This window comes from Sciurus vulgaris, assembly GCF_902686455.1.
Source record: "Sciurus vulgaris genome assembly, chromosome: 5".
Lineage (NCBI taxonomy): Eukaryota > Metazoa > Chordata > Mammalia > Rodentia > Sciuridae > Sciurus > Sciurus vulgaris.
The window spans coordinates 8,410,694-8,426,341 of NC_136465.1; the positions used below are offsets into that span (position 1 = coordinate 8,410,694).

The 15,648-nt window shown below is 41.3% G+C and overlaps 1 protein-coding gene and 1 long non-coding RNA gene across 4 annotated transcripts in view; both read right to left on the bottom strand.

Annotated features, from left to right (window-relative positions):
• LOC306661171 overlaps positions 1 to 12,585 on the bottom strand; it is a 56,573-nt gene extending 43,988 nt beyond the window's left edge. Inside the window, exon 1 of the long non-coding RNA XR_013763822.1 lies at positions 12,326 to 12,585. This is a non-coding gene — a long non-coding RNA (uncharacterized lncRNA). The remainder of the gene's footprint in view (positions 1 to 12,325) is intronic.
• Positions 1 to 15,648, bottom strand: part of MSRA (methionine sulfoxide reductase A) — a 334,984-nt gene that overhangs the window by 277,330 nt on the left and 42,006 nt on the right. The window contains exon 1 of one of the 3 annotated variants that reach the window (XM_079139991.1): positions 12,592 to 12,786. The exons of the other annotated variants lie outside the window; for them this stretch is intronic. Within the exon in view, the coding sequence (XP_078996117.1) occupies positions 12,592 to 12,604 (13 nt within the window). The 5' untranslated portion in view covers positions 12,605 to 12,786. Of the gene's footprint in view, positions 1 to 12,591; positions 12,787 to 15,648 lie in introns of those variants that run through there. 3 annotated transcript variants of the gene reach the window in all.

The window sequence follows — 15,648 nt, forward strand, 5'->3', positions numbered from 1 at the left end:
GGAGGCGTGAAGGTGTGGCCTCCAGCCTGAGAGCAGGAACCAACAGACAGGGTGCTCTTGGGAGCTGGAGATGACATGCCCTACCGAGTGTACCAGCCTCCCTGTGTACACATGGTAACTGTGGTAACTGGCCGTTTAGCTGGCCAGTGAAGCTCAACCCAGGGATGGGCAAGGCCGCATTCAGACTGGTCTGGGACTGCAAGGAACCACCATTTGATTATTCTGCTGGACAATTCAACTGCCCATGAAAAAAATGCCACATGAACTTCACAGAATGAATGACTTCATCTCCTCATTAAAATTCTTCATCACATAGACTGAACTATCAGAGTCAAACTGTTTCTTCAAAGACAGTAAATTTGGTTTCAAAGGCTTAAGTTCAAGTGCCAAAAGTGCCTCATAAGCAACAAAGAAAGCGTCTGTAATCTTTAGCATTTTAGTGCTCCTAACATTAATGTGATTCACATTAAATTGAAGGGAGGAAAGGGTTAAAACTGATTTAGCCTCTGATGTAGAATGTGACTCCTTTGCCAAAGTACTTATTTTAAAGGCAGGCGCTATATGCGTTTTATCTCTTGGACTTAATTTGGGTTTTGCTATGCTCGACAATTTTAATGCCAAGAGGAAGAAACTATGTGAGAAAGGGAACGCGTGGTCTGAACCTGGAGAGTTGATCTAATTGAACTGAAAAAATTAAAACCCTCCTCCATCTGCTCAGTACACCTGCTGATGGAGCACAACCACAGGTAGGAAGGAGATCCATCAGAGACCCGTTATAAATAGACTTTTATTTCATCTGCTAAAAGCTTGGCAGCCGAGGTGGGAGGGCTGCCCACACAGGAGCCAGGCACAAGCTCTGTGTCGCTCTCATGTTTAGGTGGAAGGAGTGAAGAGACAGAAAACTAAGAAACAAAACAAAATGAAGAAATATCCCAACAGCTCATGTCAACCAACAGTCGTGGAGTTTAAAACAGGATAAGTGCTGTGGAGTCACAAAGACCCAACCTCAAGAGAAACAGGTTCACCTCTGCTTACAGAGCAAAGTTCCACGTGCAACTCAGCTTGTGGCATTCGTAAGATGAATCACGGTGGAGCACTGATAACGTGACGATGCCATAACTTTCTGAGGATGGCTGGAGGAAATTCTAATGCACCAGAATGTAAACCAGCAGAAAATGTTTTCATGGGACGGGAAGCACAGGTCCCAGACCATAGATTCCCAAAGGACCAGCACTGGCGAGGGGCATTTGGGCCCCTCCTCCTAGGTAAGTCAAGGGCAGTCTCTCCTCCTCACACTCTTCAGCCTCCAGAATGGCCCTCACGTCCAGGAAGTCCACAAACAGCAGTTCAGTGGAATAAATTGATGGCTAGCAAAAGGCTGAAGAAGTGCTGCCCTTGGGTAAAGCTGGAACCAGTGGCTGTCTGGAGACAGGCCCCATGTAATACTTGGATTAGAGATGCAAGAGCAAAATGTCAGAGATGACCCTTCCAGACAGGACCCTCAAGAAGAGGGGTGGGGGGACAGAAGGTAGTTATCCCATTTGCACAGGTGTAGCTTAGGGACTCCCCACCAAGAACATTAAGGATATCAGTGAGAAGATAATGACCCACTATGCTGTCACCGCCGGGGACGACAAGAATGATGGAACTGAGCCGTGGCAAGGCAAAAGCTGGTTACGTATGAAGAAGAATCTCCTGACAGCAGAGGTTGTTAAACACTGCAAAGGGAAGCCGCGGGCATCGGGGCACTCTCTGGAGGTCTTTAGAAAGTAGAATAGCTTGGCATGTACCGGGGTAATGTAGGCACAGTTCTGGCAGCTCCGTGGCCTTTGTGGGGGCTCTAATTCATCCCCTGGCCTACCAGGACGCACTCACCACAGTAGCTACTGTCACGCTCCCCATAACCAGCTCTCAGAAGAATAAGCGTTAAGGAAACAGCAAAAGCACTCTTGGAAGTAAACCTCATTTTTCTTTATTTTAAACATCACATTGGGGTTTTGTGGCTTTCTTTTTCCGTTTTTCTTTTTGTTGTTGTTGTTGTTGTTGTTTTTCCAATGTTTATCTCTAGAAATAGTAAAATAGGGCTCATCACCACTGCTGTTATTCCAAAGCGTTCAAAGGAACACAGGTGGAAGGACAAGCGTGGAGGCCTTCCAAGCAGAGGTGCGCAAATGCTCTGCTGCATGACCCCCAGGCCTTGCCATCGCAGGAGCTGCAGGGGCTAGTACGTCCCCTCGTCCTCTCTCGACTGAATCCTCCTCACCTACCCACAGTGGAATGGATGGCGGACTGAAGGAATGAATGAGTGAATGGGCAGCAGCAGATTTACCTGAGAACCTACAGTCCCAAGAAGCGTATATGGTACGAGGCACCTCTAATAACGAAGCCCCTTGCGATCCTCCTGGTGGGCCCACCACAGTACATACAAGGGAGACACTGGCAAAAGCCAGGAGGCTGGAAACATGGGGCTTGGTCTGAACCCCAGTGTCATCACCGACATGCCAGGCACTTCAGTTCTGAGTTGCAATTTTCTCACCTGAAACATGTTTGTCTCACAGACTTGCAGTAATGTCGAAAACAGAGTTTGTAATTAAACACAGTCATTATTTCCGTACATTCCCATCGAACATCAATGCAGTGCAGAACCGGTAGAGAGGTGCCAGGGAGGAACTGAGTGAGAAAGAAGGATGATGGCTCAGCCAATGAGACCGAGAGGACATGTCCCTGGCTGCTCCACGGAGACAGGAGGCTCACTCACTGCCCTGAACTGCAGACACCTACAAGAAGCACGGGCCAGTGCCTTAGGGCCACTGCCCTAAGGAAGGCAAGTCTGCAAGACCAGGACCAGGCGCCCAGGCTTGCCCTACAGGTGCAGGCTTGCAAGTCCGGGCTTCTCGTCATTGTTCATTTCTCCCTAGAACTTTTCCTGTAAAGGTGAAAGCAGTGCCCTGTGAATACCTTAGTGACTAGCAGGGAAAGGAGAGAGAGTGCCTAGCCCCTTCCTCCTGGCTTCAGTATCTTCTGGGTGTTCTTTTGTTTTGCAAAGTGATTTGGGAGATTAGGTGGGTTTTGTTTAGGCGGGATGTGGAGCAGTGTTGGTGAATAAGTGCTACTTGATTGCACAACAAAAGATACACAGGAGCCTCAGCCACAACTCACTTCCACTTGCCCCAACACTTTGAATTTCTCAATTAAGTTATTTTGTTAGGGAGACTACCAGTTAAGGAAAGGAGAAAGTGCTTATTGCACCGAGATTATTCACTGTTTAGAAATCACTGTAATCAGATCAAAAGGACATTCTAAGTTCCCAAGAACTCCTATTTGGTAACACTGCAGATGACATGGGAAGGCGCCCATAGCTTTGGTGTGCTGCAAGTTAGTCTCTGCAAATAACAAAACTTAGCAACAGTCTAGAATTCAGTCATAGGTGCCTGGGAACTAGGACTCTGCATAAGATTTCAATAAGTTGACAAAAAGTTTATGTGGAAAATAAGGAATTTTATCTCATATATTTTTAAAGAGATAAAATTCTAATGCTTTTGGAGAAATATTAGTCCCAAGAGTCCTCTCTGCCACATCCCAAAGCCCGAACTACAGGTACAAACAAAAATATGCATGAAAATGTTCTACAACAGCATAAAAATCATCTTTGAAAATGAAAAACAAAAGCGTTTCCATTTTTCAAACACATGCCATAGTTTATTTCCAAAGTCACCAAGAGGAAAATGAAAAAAAAATCAAAGATTCAGAAGATATTTTCAATTCATATAATAAAAGCTCATTATCTAAAATATGCTGCAAAAGACCTCAAAAGAAAATGGTGCAAAGTGAATGGATGGATAATATACAGAAAGGGCGTCTGAATGGCTAATATAAAAAGATGCACTATCTTATTAAAGTAATCAGGCAAACAAAAATAACAGCAGAATTTTTCCTGGCCATCAGATTGGCAAACATTTTTAAATCTGGTATCATCGAGTATTGGAGAAGATGTAGTGAAAGGAAAACCTGATGCCCTAGCTCAGGGATGTTAACCGGGCAAATACTTGGAGGAAGAGCTGGTCTTAGCATCTCAGTTCCCTTTCTAGAACCTCCCCAGGAGATCACGTGGAACTGCAGGAAACCAGTAGCGTCAGCCCTGACAGCACTGTCTGCACCAGGCAGAGCCATAGATGTCCATCCCCAGAATGGAACAACTACAAGGGAATCCTCACTGTAAACTCTGGACCTACCTTAGCAACAGAGACATACCTCAAAAATACATAATCTAGTTTGTAAAAGTCACCAAGAGGAAAATGAAAAAAAAAAAAAAAAAAAATCAAAGAATCAGAAGATATTTTCAATTCATATAATAGCAACAATTCAAAGCCATTTTTAAATCACGTAAGTTTTAAATCATGTAAAACAATATTTATATTGTCTATGGCTATGTGTATATGTGTGTGCATATTAAATACTACAAAAATATGCATGGGAATATTCCACACCAATTTCAGGAATGACAGAATAAGGCTTTAGTTATATCCCTAATGTTTTATTTTCTTCCTTTTTTTAATAAAAAAGAGGCAAATTAAATATGCCATTTGTTAACTCTGGATATGGGCAAATGGGTATTCGTTCTGTTTAAATTTGGTACTTTTCTGTTTGAAAGTTTTTCCTAATTAAAACATTTTAAAGTGTTTTAAAGATACACATGCATAACCCATAGTTTATTGGCATGCACAGCTGAAAAGCAAGGAGAATTAGGTCCATTATCTTTATCCATCACCATCATGTGCTCGGGGTAGCTAAACGAGGCAATTATCTCTCATGTTTGTGGAATACCTATCAGCTAAATTGCTTTCAGGCACATTATCTCATTTAATATTCTCAACAACCCTTGGATACAGGTATTATGACAGCCATTTTCCTGACAGGAAAAGTCAAGCATTAGAGTTTGGGGACTTTCTCAAGATCACTCAATTAGTAAGGGACCCAGTAGTGAGATCCTATGCTGTCATTGCTACAGGACAGGTGCTCACTTAAAACCCTGAAAACATTTTATTCCAAAGACATATACATCATCTTTAAGATCTGTTACTGACTGGAAATCCCAGGTGTATGTTAGTATGTGAAATGAAATACTTCATCACTGAAATTCTCAAGGCATCCAAGGAAATCCATCTCTACTGACTAGTATTTCTGATATACTGACCTATTCTAAAAATAAGTTACAAAAGTCTGATAAAATCTAGCCAAAGGAAATTGAAAATCTTTCCCAGGTAGGTCCAGGTAGGCTTTTTTCTAATGTTAAGGGTAAATTTTCAAAGTTAATAAAGTAGAAACTGTCATTTTATTTTTTAACATATTTTCTTCAATATGCTAATGGTAAACACACACTAATCTTGGGGAGGCTAGTGATTATAGTCATCCCAGTCCCTATTTGAGAATTTGCTTATCATCAAACAGGTTTATCAAATTCATGTTGCACCAACAACATGAGCTAAATTTAAAGACTACATAGCTCAGGTACTGTCAGGTTATTGCACAAAGTACAAAACCAACCATAAAATAACCATGTCACCTAGGGAGCTCACGCTTCATCTCCTCCCAGCAGCAGCAAGCCCCCTCCCACCCAGGTGTGAACAGGGGCCACATGAGGAACTGAAATTCTTCCCACACCTCATGTAATGAATGTGCCCCTTCCCCACAATGGCTCAGTGCCAGGGGAAGTTTGTTCAAACAGAAGGCTTAGCTAAAATCCACAATCTCATAACATAATACCCAAAAGGTACAAGTATTGGAATATAATAAAATATAGTTCATCCTACCAAGAACCAAGAAAATCTGAACTTAAATGAGAAAAGGAAATCAACAGATGCCAACATCAAGGTGACACAGATGCTGGAATTATCTGACAAGGACTTTAAAGTACCTATCATAAAAATGTGTCAATAAATAATCACAAACACACAGGAAACAAATGGCAAGGACAGAAAGTCTCAGCAAAAAAACAGTTGATAAAATACTAAAACTGAAATTAAAATTCACTAGGTGGATTGAACAGCAGAATGAAGATGACAGAGGAAGGAATCAGTGAACCTGCCAATTTGAATAACAGAAATTATTCAGTCTGAATAATAATAAAGAAGAAACAGACTAAAAGAAATGATCAATGTCAATCACAGGAAGGACTATAACAAGAGATCTAACATTCACATCCTCCAAGGCCTGGAAGGAAGGAAAGGAGAAAGAAGGCAGGACTAGAGAAATACTTGAAGAAGTAATGGCTCAAAACTTCCTAAATTTTACAAAAGACATAAACCTAGATATTCAAGAAGGTGAGTGAATCCCAAACAGAATAAACCCAGAGAACATCATGACAGGACATATCCATATCAAACTCCTTAAAAATAAGACAAAGATTTTCAAAGTAGTGAGAGACAAATGACATCCTATCTATAAGGGCAAACAACTCAAATGACACAGCAGATTCTTCATCAGAAACCACAAAGCAGAAAAAGAGGCATAACATGCTTCAACTGCTGAGACAGAGCAACTGTCAGCCCAGAATTCTATACCAGCAAAAGTACCCTTCAGGAATGCAAAGGGAAATGAAGAGATGTGTTGCCAGCAAACCTACTCTAAAAGAATAGCTAAAGGAGCCAGGCATGGAGACACACACCGGCAATCCCAGTGGCTCAGGAGGCTGAGGCATGAAGGATTGGGAGTTCGAAGCCAGGCTCGGCGACCTAGTAAGGCCCTGAGCAACTCAACAAGACCCTCTCTCTAAATAAAATATTTAAAAAGGGCTGGGGATGTTGCCCAGTGGTTAAGCATCCCTAGGTTCAATCCCCAGTACCCTAAAAAAAAAAAAAAAAAAAAAAAGGTTAAAGGAAGCCCTCCAAACAGGAATGCTTAAGTCACTTAATATTGAAAGTGAAAAGTGAAATATGAGTTGTATATCCTAGAACATATAAATACATAGAATGCATAAATACTGTGTTATGTGAGTGATATGAGCAATGTAAGCGTGATTAACACTCATGCCAAACTCTACCCTACAAAATAATTGACAGATAACTCAATGGGGTGTTTGGGATATTGCCACAGAAAACTAGACAGACATCATAAGCTCTCATTCAAATCCTTCCATTAGACCACTATCTGTGCTAATAAGTCAAATGCAACTTCTATCATTTCAATATAATTTGCTATGCATGCTAAAAGTGCCTATTGATCCAGCAATTTTACATTGGAAATATATCCAAAGAACTGAAAACAGAGTCCTAAAGTTCATATCCACAGCAGCATTATCCACAACAGTCAAAAGGTTGGCGATATCCATCAGCAGAGGAGTGGATAAACAAAATGTAAAATAGAGGTACAGCAGAATGTTGTTCAGATTTAAAAGGAAGGCAGTCTGACACATGCCAGCATGGATGAACCTTGAACATGTCATGCTCAGTGGCATTAGCCAGTCACAAAAGAAAGGACACTATGACTCTGCTTATGTGAGTTACCCAAGGTAGTCAGACTCAGAGCAGGAAGGAGAACGGTGGTTGCCAGAGTGGGAGACCAGGAGCTCTCGTCAACAGGGGCAGTTTCGGTTGTACAAGATGAACAGATTTCCGTGGCTGGATGGCGGCGGGGGAGCTGCCAGTGTGAACATGCTTACTGCCACTGAACTGTCCTTAAAAAATGGTTCAAAAGGCAACCCTCATAAGATGCATATTTTATCACAATTTTTTGAGAACTTAACATAATAAATGAACAACTGCCATTTATTGAGTACTTCCCATATACCAGACACTACACCACATGCTTTGCAAGTATGTCCTAATTTCTCCTCCCACACTTTTGCAGTAGATCCCGTGCCCCCTGTTAACAGAAGGAATCGACCAAGTAAAGAATGGAGGGCTGAGGATGGGGAACAGGCCGCCCACTGGGGCTGGTGAGCCTTCGAAGTCCCACTCTGTCATTCCATGATGGTAAAGGACTGTGTCAAAGGCAACATTCCCATGAGTACTTTAGGCACCGCACTCCTGGTCCCTGAGAACACCTCCATCTTTTCAAGTAAGGGACAATGAGTGGCTAACAGGAAGCAATATGTAAACGGCACTGATGGACGGGAAGAAAGGGGTGGCATCACTTTGGAGGAACTTGATCTTCAAACCTCTGAGCTGCATACCTCGGGGATCCTAGGCAGCTCAAGATGCTGAGCTGCACGGCAGAGAAGGCCTCTTCATTCCGCAGCGTGTGGAACACAGAGTGGGCACGGTCACTCGCCCTTTTCCAGGTGCCTCCACACTTGCTCCTCCAGCAGGACAGCCTGCAAGCTGTGCCACTGGTCACAAACTGCAGGTTCAGAATGACACCTGACTTTAGGACCTTCCCAGCCTTTCCTGTGGTTTGTCCCCAGTCCCTATGCACACCTTTCCCCAGTCACCATGGCTCTAGGACTTTCCAAGCACGTTTCCCACCCACCCAAGGGCCACCACTAGCCACCCATGGGGGCTTGGGACCACCCTCCAGCAGACAAGGAAGAAGGCTCCAAACTCGGGCAGGAGAGCACACGCCCCACAGGTACACAAGTGCACACGATGGTCCTGGCACCACCTCCCCCAGCCTGGCCTCACAGCACTGCTGAAGAAAGACCTAGAAAGATGCTGCTTGACGTGAACTGGCTTTCTGGGTACTACCCCCATAATGCCTTGTGCACTTCCAGGGTGGGCTGTTGCTGATATTCTAGTCTAACCCCAGAAGACACTTCCACCCCGGCCTTATGAGCCTCCACTCTGAGCCTCCCCATGGATTGCAGCTGGCAACAGTAGCGGACTCACTGTCACTTCCCTTGCCAGTTCTCTCCCAGTTCTCAGCCTTCCTCCCAAGCTCCTAAGAAATACCTTAAACTCATTTGTCAATCTGCTACCTGTTTAGGCCATACCACCAAGTCCTAAGGGCAGACAGGGGACCCTTGGGGAAAACAAGGACGGGGAATACAAGACAACGGAGTGCTGGAGATGGAGTGGGAGGTCAGGGCCACTGTCAGTCAAGTCCTTATTTTACATCTCCATAACGACCTGGAGGGATTTTGCCCCTCCAAACCCTTAACCAGCAATCCAGAATCAAGATAAAAACAGGCACCAAGACTGTTGTTTCTCTACCATGAGGGGAAAAACAAGAAGGTAATAACAGGTCCAAAGCTTGGCTTGGTCTATCAGTGAACACTCAGTAAGTGGCATCACACAGTCCTTGGCCAGGCACTGCTGCTGGGGTTGGAGGGTAGCAGGTGAAGGGACACACACTCGTCACCTCTCCTCCCTCCCGCAGCTAGATGGAGCGGCAATCCCTCTGCCTGGCACAGTGCATGCCTGGGAGCAACACTCGAAATTGTCAGCAGCGGGAGCCCGCCAACACCGTCCCATCTCCATTCCATTCTCATTCCTGCCAACTCCAGCGCCAGCTATCTCCCTCATGCAGGGCTTCTGTCACCCCTTCAGAGGGAAGCCCATGCTTCCTCTTTAATGTTAGAGAACAACCCTATGGAATAAAGCTAGGTCACTAGCTCAGCGCGAACCAAGAAAACAAACCCTGGAGAATAAAGAATGGCGACTGAGTGGTCCCCTTTGAAGAACCCCACCCCCTGGCAAACCTAACTTTGAGGCCACACTGACCAAGGATGCAGGATCATCCTCCCTGTTCTTCCTCTGTCTCACAACAGAAAACAAAGGAAAGGAAAAACCATTCTTATAAACATACACTGTTTTTTTAGGCATCTCCATAGGTTTAATGACAACCACATCACTCAACACACATACACTCTAGCGTTAGGCAGTAGCTGGACCTTCCTGGTTTCTTCCTCACAGCATGTGACTGCTCACTCTTGGAGTCTGCCAGGAGACCTGAACGACTGAAGTGCGTTGGCCAATAAGATGCGGTTTCCAAAGAGTGGTGAAGCCAAAGTCTAGCTGTGGGGACTCAATAATCTCGCCACGTTTTTATAATAGCACTCTAGAACACATACATTGTGCAATAAAAGTGAACGTCCTTCAATCTACTGAGATAAATCTCAGTACTATACTGCTCTTTTCTATGAGGGTTTTTTGAGCTTTGTTTTATATCAATTCCCTCTTCCATCCACATATGTGGCTTCCTTTGCTGTTACCCAAATAATTTCATCAGCAAAATAGTACTAGCATGCTTAATTGGGTGCTCAATAAACTTTGTTGATAAATCAGTGAATAATTATCAAATACTGGACTCAGGCCCCTGAGAGTTTTGCAGCAGTTTTATAGAATAACAATGATTTATGTCCAGGGTATCTGCATTGAACGGGACTTAACAATAGGCATCAAGTAGCAGTTAAACATGAGCACATTTCTGCCCTAATAATTCTACTTCAAAATATTACACAATCCAAATACAGGAAATATGTGATTGAGAGCATGTGTATTTACAATCAGAACACTGCTATTTCGACACCTGAAAGTAAGATTGAAATATGAGCACTATTGTGGAAATAGTTAATAACAAACGTCGATGTTTTGTAGCATAATAGGTGTAAAGAAAAGGAACATGCATGATGTTCAACCTAAATATGTATTTTTGAAAGATGTGATTAACACAATTCTTAATCAGACCTCTAAAAACTTGCTGTATACAGAAGTGTCTATTCCACCCAGCTAACAATAAGCATCTTCTGGGAGGACTTTTTTGTTTTAAGATGTGTAACAAGTAGGCCAGAGAGAATGTACTGGTGAGAAACTATTGGAGAAAACAGCTGATTTTTATCAAAGTTTAAGTCTAATTACGCTATGAAAATATAGTTTTAACAGTATCGAAAAATTCAAAATTTCTTAAGGTATATTCTGACATCTTTGTTTTTAAATTCACCTACTTTTGATTAAACTGTTAGAAAATAATTGACCCTAAAATAGTTTGGATATAAGTTTGTTCTTATTGAGTTCGCTGCAAAGAAGTTAAGAAAATAAGCTAGCAATAATTCTTTTTCCTTGAGGGGAAAATGTCTAAATACACTAAGTTAGTTACATATTTGGCAATCCTAAATGACAAGAGGTGATGTTAAATGTTTGGCAAGTAAATATCAACGGGAATCAGGCGGTCAGCATTAAAATGCAGCTCTCATTTGAGCTTAGTCCCTGAACTTTCTGTCTTCTATGTTGTTCGTTTTTAGCGTGGACACGAATGTATCTTGTGATCAGTTCAAGAATTGAAGAGCGTGGTCAGGCAAACACCTCCTTTCCAGTGCCTCTCAGCCTGCTTTCACGGCTTGGCGTCCATGTTAGGAGTGTCCGGAGGTGGGTGCAAAGCAGCGTACAGAACCAAGGTTGTCACTTTGGCAACCCACACAACACCAAGTGATTTCGTTTATTGAAGATCAAAATGACAATGAGTAAAAAAGTGGAAGAAAAACACTTCAGTTTAACAATTCAACACCATTTATTAGATGTCACGGGCTTAAAATCGTATTGTACATTAAATGCCACCTCAGAATTACTGATATGTCACCCTGATTTTATAAAGACCACCTTAAATAATTGAGCATTTAAGGCGCGCAAACATAGAAAGCTATAGACAATTTGTTTTTGTCAAAGGATTAACCAAATCAATGATTACATACTCAAAACAAAAGCATAGATCCAGGGAGCAGTCTCTTATACTGCCCAAAAGATTAGTACTATATGAATATGTCCAATTTTCCAGCATTCTCCCAGTACATAAAATAAAAAGAAATCTATGACTCCAGGAAGTCATCATCTCATCCTCAAACTCTGTTTTAGAAATAGAATACTTACTGACAATAGGGGTGTCCACAAATACGTGCTTCCCAGTTAACCTCTCCTACAACAATACTGATTTTAAGATCAGAACATCACAATTCAACTATAACCAGGCCTGATAGAAAGCATCTATTGTCATGAATCACATATAATACATATCTCAGTAAAACACCAGGTAGAAAGTAAAAGAAAATCGATGAGCTTCCTAGATTTTCCTTTGCCTAAAATATTTTGAGAGAGCCAAGCTATAGTAACCGTGTGAATTATAAAATCTAATCAACTAAAAATAATGGAATTTCCCTCCAACTATTCAGAACACAGCTCACTAGTTCTTTCCAAAAGATTTAAATCTCTGCTCATCTACCATTCCCAGCCATTTCTGCCAACATCGTGGAAATCACCTTTTATCATCCTCCCCACAATAGAGAATTCACTAATCGCACACATCTTCAGACATAGACACCTACCCACCCACCATCCCACCCACCTCCCAAAAAATGGTTCAGAGCAAAGACCACACACAAATACATGACCAAGCTCACATTTCTTGCCTGCCCTTCAAGCGAAGTCTGGTGTCTTCAGCTTGCCTTTCTGGCTCCAGTGTGTCACTAATTGCTGGGGAGGTAGGTTTAGGACAGCACGAAGCAGCAGAAATAAAAGCTGTTGCTTTAAGAAATCGTTTCTTAAACACATGGATCAAGCAACTTTTACTCTACCCTCCTGGCTGGGCTGCATAAAATCTTAGAAGACTCCTTGAAAACTTAATGTCTATAAATGGGAAAAAATAAATAAAGTTCTAAAACATTACTGTCTGAACACATTCCGAAGGATGTCTGATTGGATTTGAAAGCAGGTTTGTACTGATGAACAACTTTATTTTGTAGAAAATTAAATTCTCTCTAATTAAGAAAATTTGCCTTGCCATCTTCTATGTTAAGTCCTGTCTCTCATGGTATAATCATATATGCAAAAAATCAATACAGTATTTCACACATGCATGGACACTGTGGAAGCTTTCCTTTTGAAAAAGGCTTTTATTTCCCTAATACTGGTGACTAACGTCATTGATGTACCAACACTTTCAAATAACCCAAGAGACTTAAAAAAGCCTTCTAAGTTTGAAAACCAAAAAGTTCTGAGTTTTTCTGTACCCCAGGACGGTTTTCTTTCTGAAGCTCAGCCGAGAAGCAGACAAAAGAAGCTGAATGTGACTGAGCTGTGCAACGTCCTTGCCTTTTTTCTTTCCTCAGCTCTCCTCTGCCTCTCTCTCTCTCCCTCTTTCGTCATCTCTCACTTTTTGCTCCCAGTATGGCAACCTTCCGAGCTGTCTTGGCGGAGGTCCAGGCTGTGCCAGTCTGTCTGAATTCTTGTCTCCAAAAGATGTCCTTTGCGGATCAATTAATACATTTGAAAACAGGAAACCGTGGTACGGTACCCAAATCCTGCACCAACAGCACTAGACTTCTGCCAAATCACCTTACAGATTTCATGGTATCCTACCTTTCATAATCATTACTAACATGTTCCCGGAGCAATAATGGAGTACTAGAAGCCTTTCACTGCTCAGCGATAAGGAATCTGTTCCCTAGAAATGTCCATATGCAACATATGCACAACCTGCAGTGAATCAGAATTCTCCTGTGAGAGGAGATGTATGTAACTTTAATAAGCACCACATACTGTATTTCTTTTTATAAGATTTGCTTTTCCTTGTCCTGCTGCAAAGAATCATGGGAGAGTAGAAAAGCAGGCATGCAGATTAAAATTAAAACTGTATGCCCAAAGAAATCATGCTTTATTCTATGGGGGATGAGCACAGTTCTGAGTGATCAGTAACTCTAATTTTTAAGGAAACTCTAAAATGAACTGTATGTATCCAAAATTTTACTGGAGATGAAAGGAGGGGAAGGGTTCTTTTCCAAACAGAAAGATCAATAAAAAAGGAAAGGGGAAAACAGGGTAAATTTAGTAAAAGAATCTTTTCATATTTTGACACCTCAAATTTTAACAGTCACTTGTTAACTAATTTCATACTAGTATAATTTAATAAGCATAAGTAAACACTGTTTCTTTTATTTGTAGCATGTACACCTTCTCAAGCAAAATAGCTAGTCTGTGCTTAACACATTTACCTGGTGTAAGAATTCATTTTTACCTTCGATGCTTGAAAGTAGAAAATAGCCATGCTCTAGAATCACCAGTTTCATAGACAGAATCCAAAATTATGAGTGCCTCTCCTTGGGTCTGCATATTTCTAATTTAGATAACCTCAAGGTCTTAAATTGTTCAATCTATATAGTTCTCAGTTTGCTCATCAACCAAACATAAAAACCGGCAACCTTCTCCTCCGTGCTGCCAGAAAACTTGGTTGATATTACATCCTAATTGCACAGCTACTATTGCATTGCCAAACACACATGTCATCCTCACAGACAAGACACGAATCACTTATCTAAGAAACTAAAGACTTGCATAAAGACTTCCACGTGCAGGTGTTCACTAAACCAAGTAGACAAGTTATGGATAACAGAGCATGCAAATACACTATGATGTTCTATAAAACTATGAAATGTGTAGAAAAAACAAGCTGCTACTATTAAGTCATACAGTGAAAGACCAGGGAAATGCTACAGAGCTAATGATTATGAAAAGTTGAATTAAAGTCTAGAAAAACTGTCCCATGCTAGTCACTGAAAGGGTGATGAGTTATGGGCAGGATTTAGTGGATTTATAATTAATATCAAACTGTTGGCAAAGACAAGAGAGAATCCTGAAACACGACAATGAGAAATGACTCATTGCGTACCAGGGGATCCTACAATAAGACTAACGGCTGATTTCTCACTGGAAGCCATGGGGCCAGAAAGCAGTGGGATAACAGTTTGACGTATTAAAAAGGAAACAAAAGATGTCAACTAAGAATTTCTGTATCTGAAGATTTTTTTTTCTAATAAAGGAGATATTAAGATAGTCCCAGATGAACAAAAACATAGAGGTCATCATGAGTACACTGGCCCAATAAGGAGCACTACAGAAACTTTTCCTTCAGGTTGAAATGGAAAGAAACTGACAGTAACTTAAATCCACAGGAGAAATATAGAGTCGAGTGAAGGGAATTACAGATTGAATATTAAAGATGGTATAATTGTGCTTTTTGTTTGTAACTCTGTTTTTCTTGTTTGATTTCAATTATAACAGAATAAAATTATTGGTATAAATATTTGCTGAAGAACACACATTGTATAATGTGATTTATAACACAAACAAGGTAAAGGAAGAAAAAGGGCTTAGAGGAACAAAGTTTTCATACACTAACGAAATTAAGGCCAGGCACAGTGGTGCGCGACTGTAATCCCCGTGGCTTGGGAGGCTGAAGCAGTGCAAAGCCAAACTCAGCAAAAGTGAGGTACTAAGCAACTCAGTAAGACCCTGTCTCTAAATAAAATACAAAATAGGGAAGAGGATGGGGCTCAGTGGTTGAGTGCCCCTGAGTTCAATCCATGGTAACCCCCCCAAAAAAGGAAGAAACTAAGTTGGTAGTAATATGAATTAGATTGTTATAAATAAAAATACTAATTATAATCTCTAGAGCAAACACAAAGAAAATAATTCAAAAAATATTTAATAAAGGAAATGACAAGGGAATTAAAATGCTACCCTAGAAAAGATATATTTAACACAAAAAGAAAGCAATAGTGAAAGAACAGAAGAGCAAAAAAGACAAAGAGGTATAGAAAATAGCAAAACAGCAGAAGTAAATCCCACCTCATCAGCAAGTACATTAAATTTAAATGAGCTAAGCATTCCAATCAAAAGGCAGAGTTTGGCAGACTGTGCTTAAAATAATAAAAACAAAATATAATCC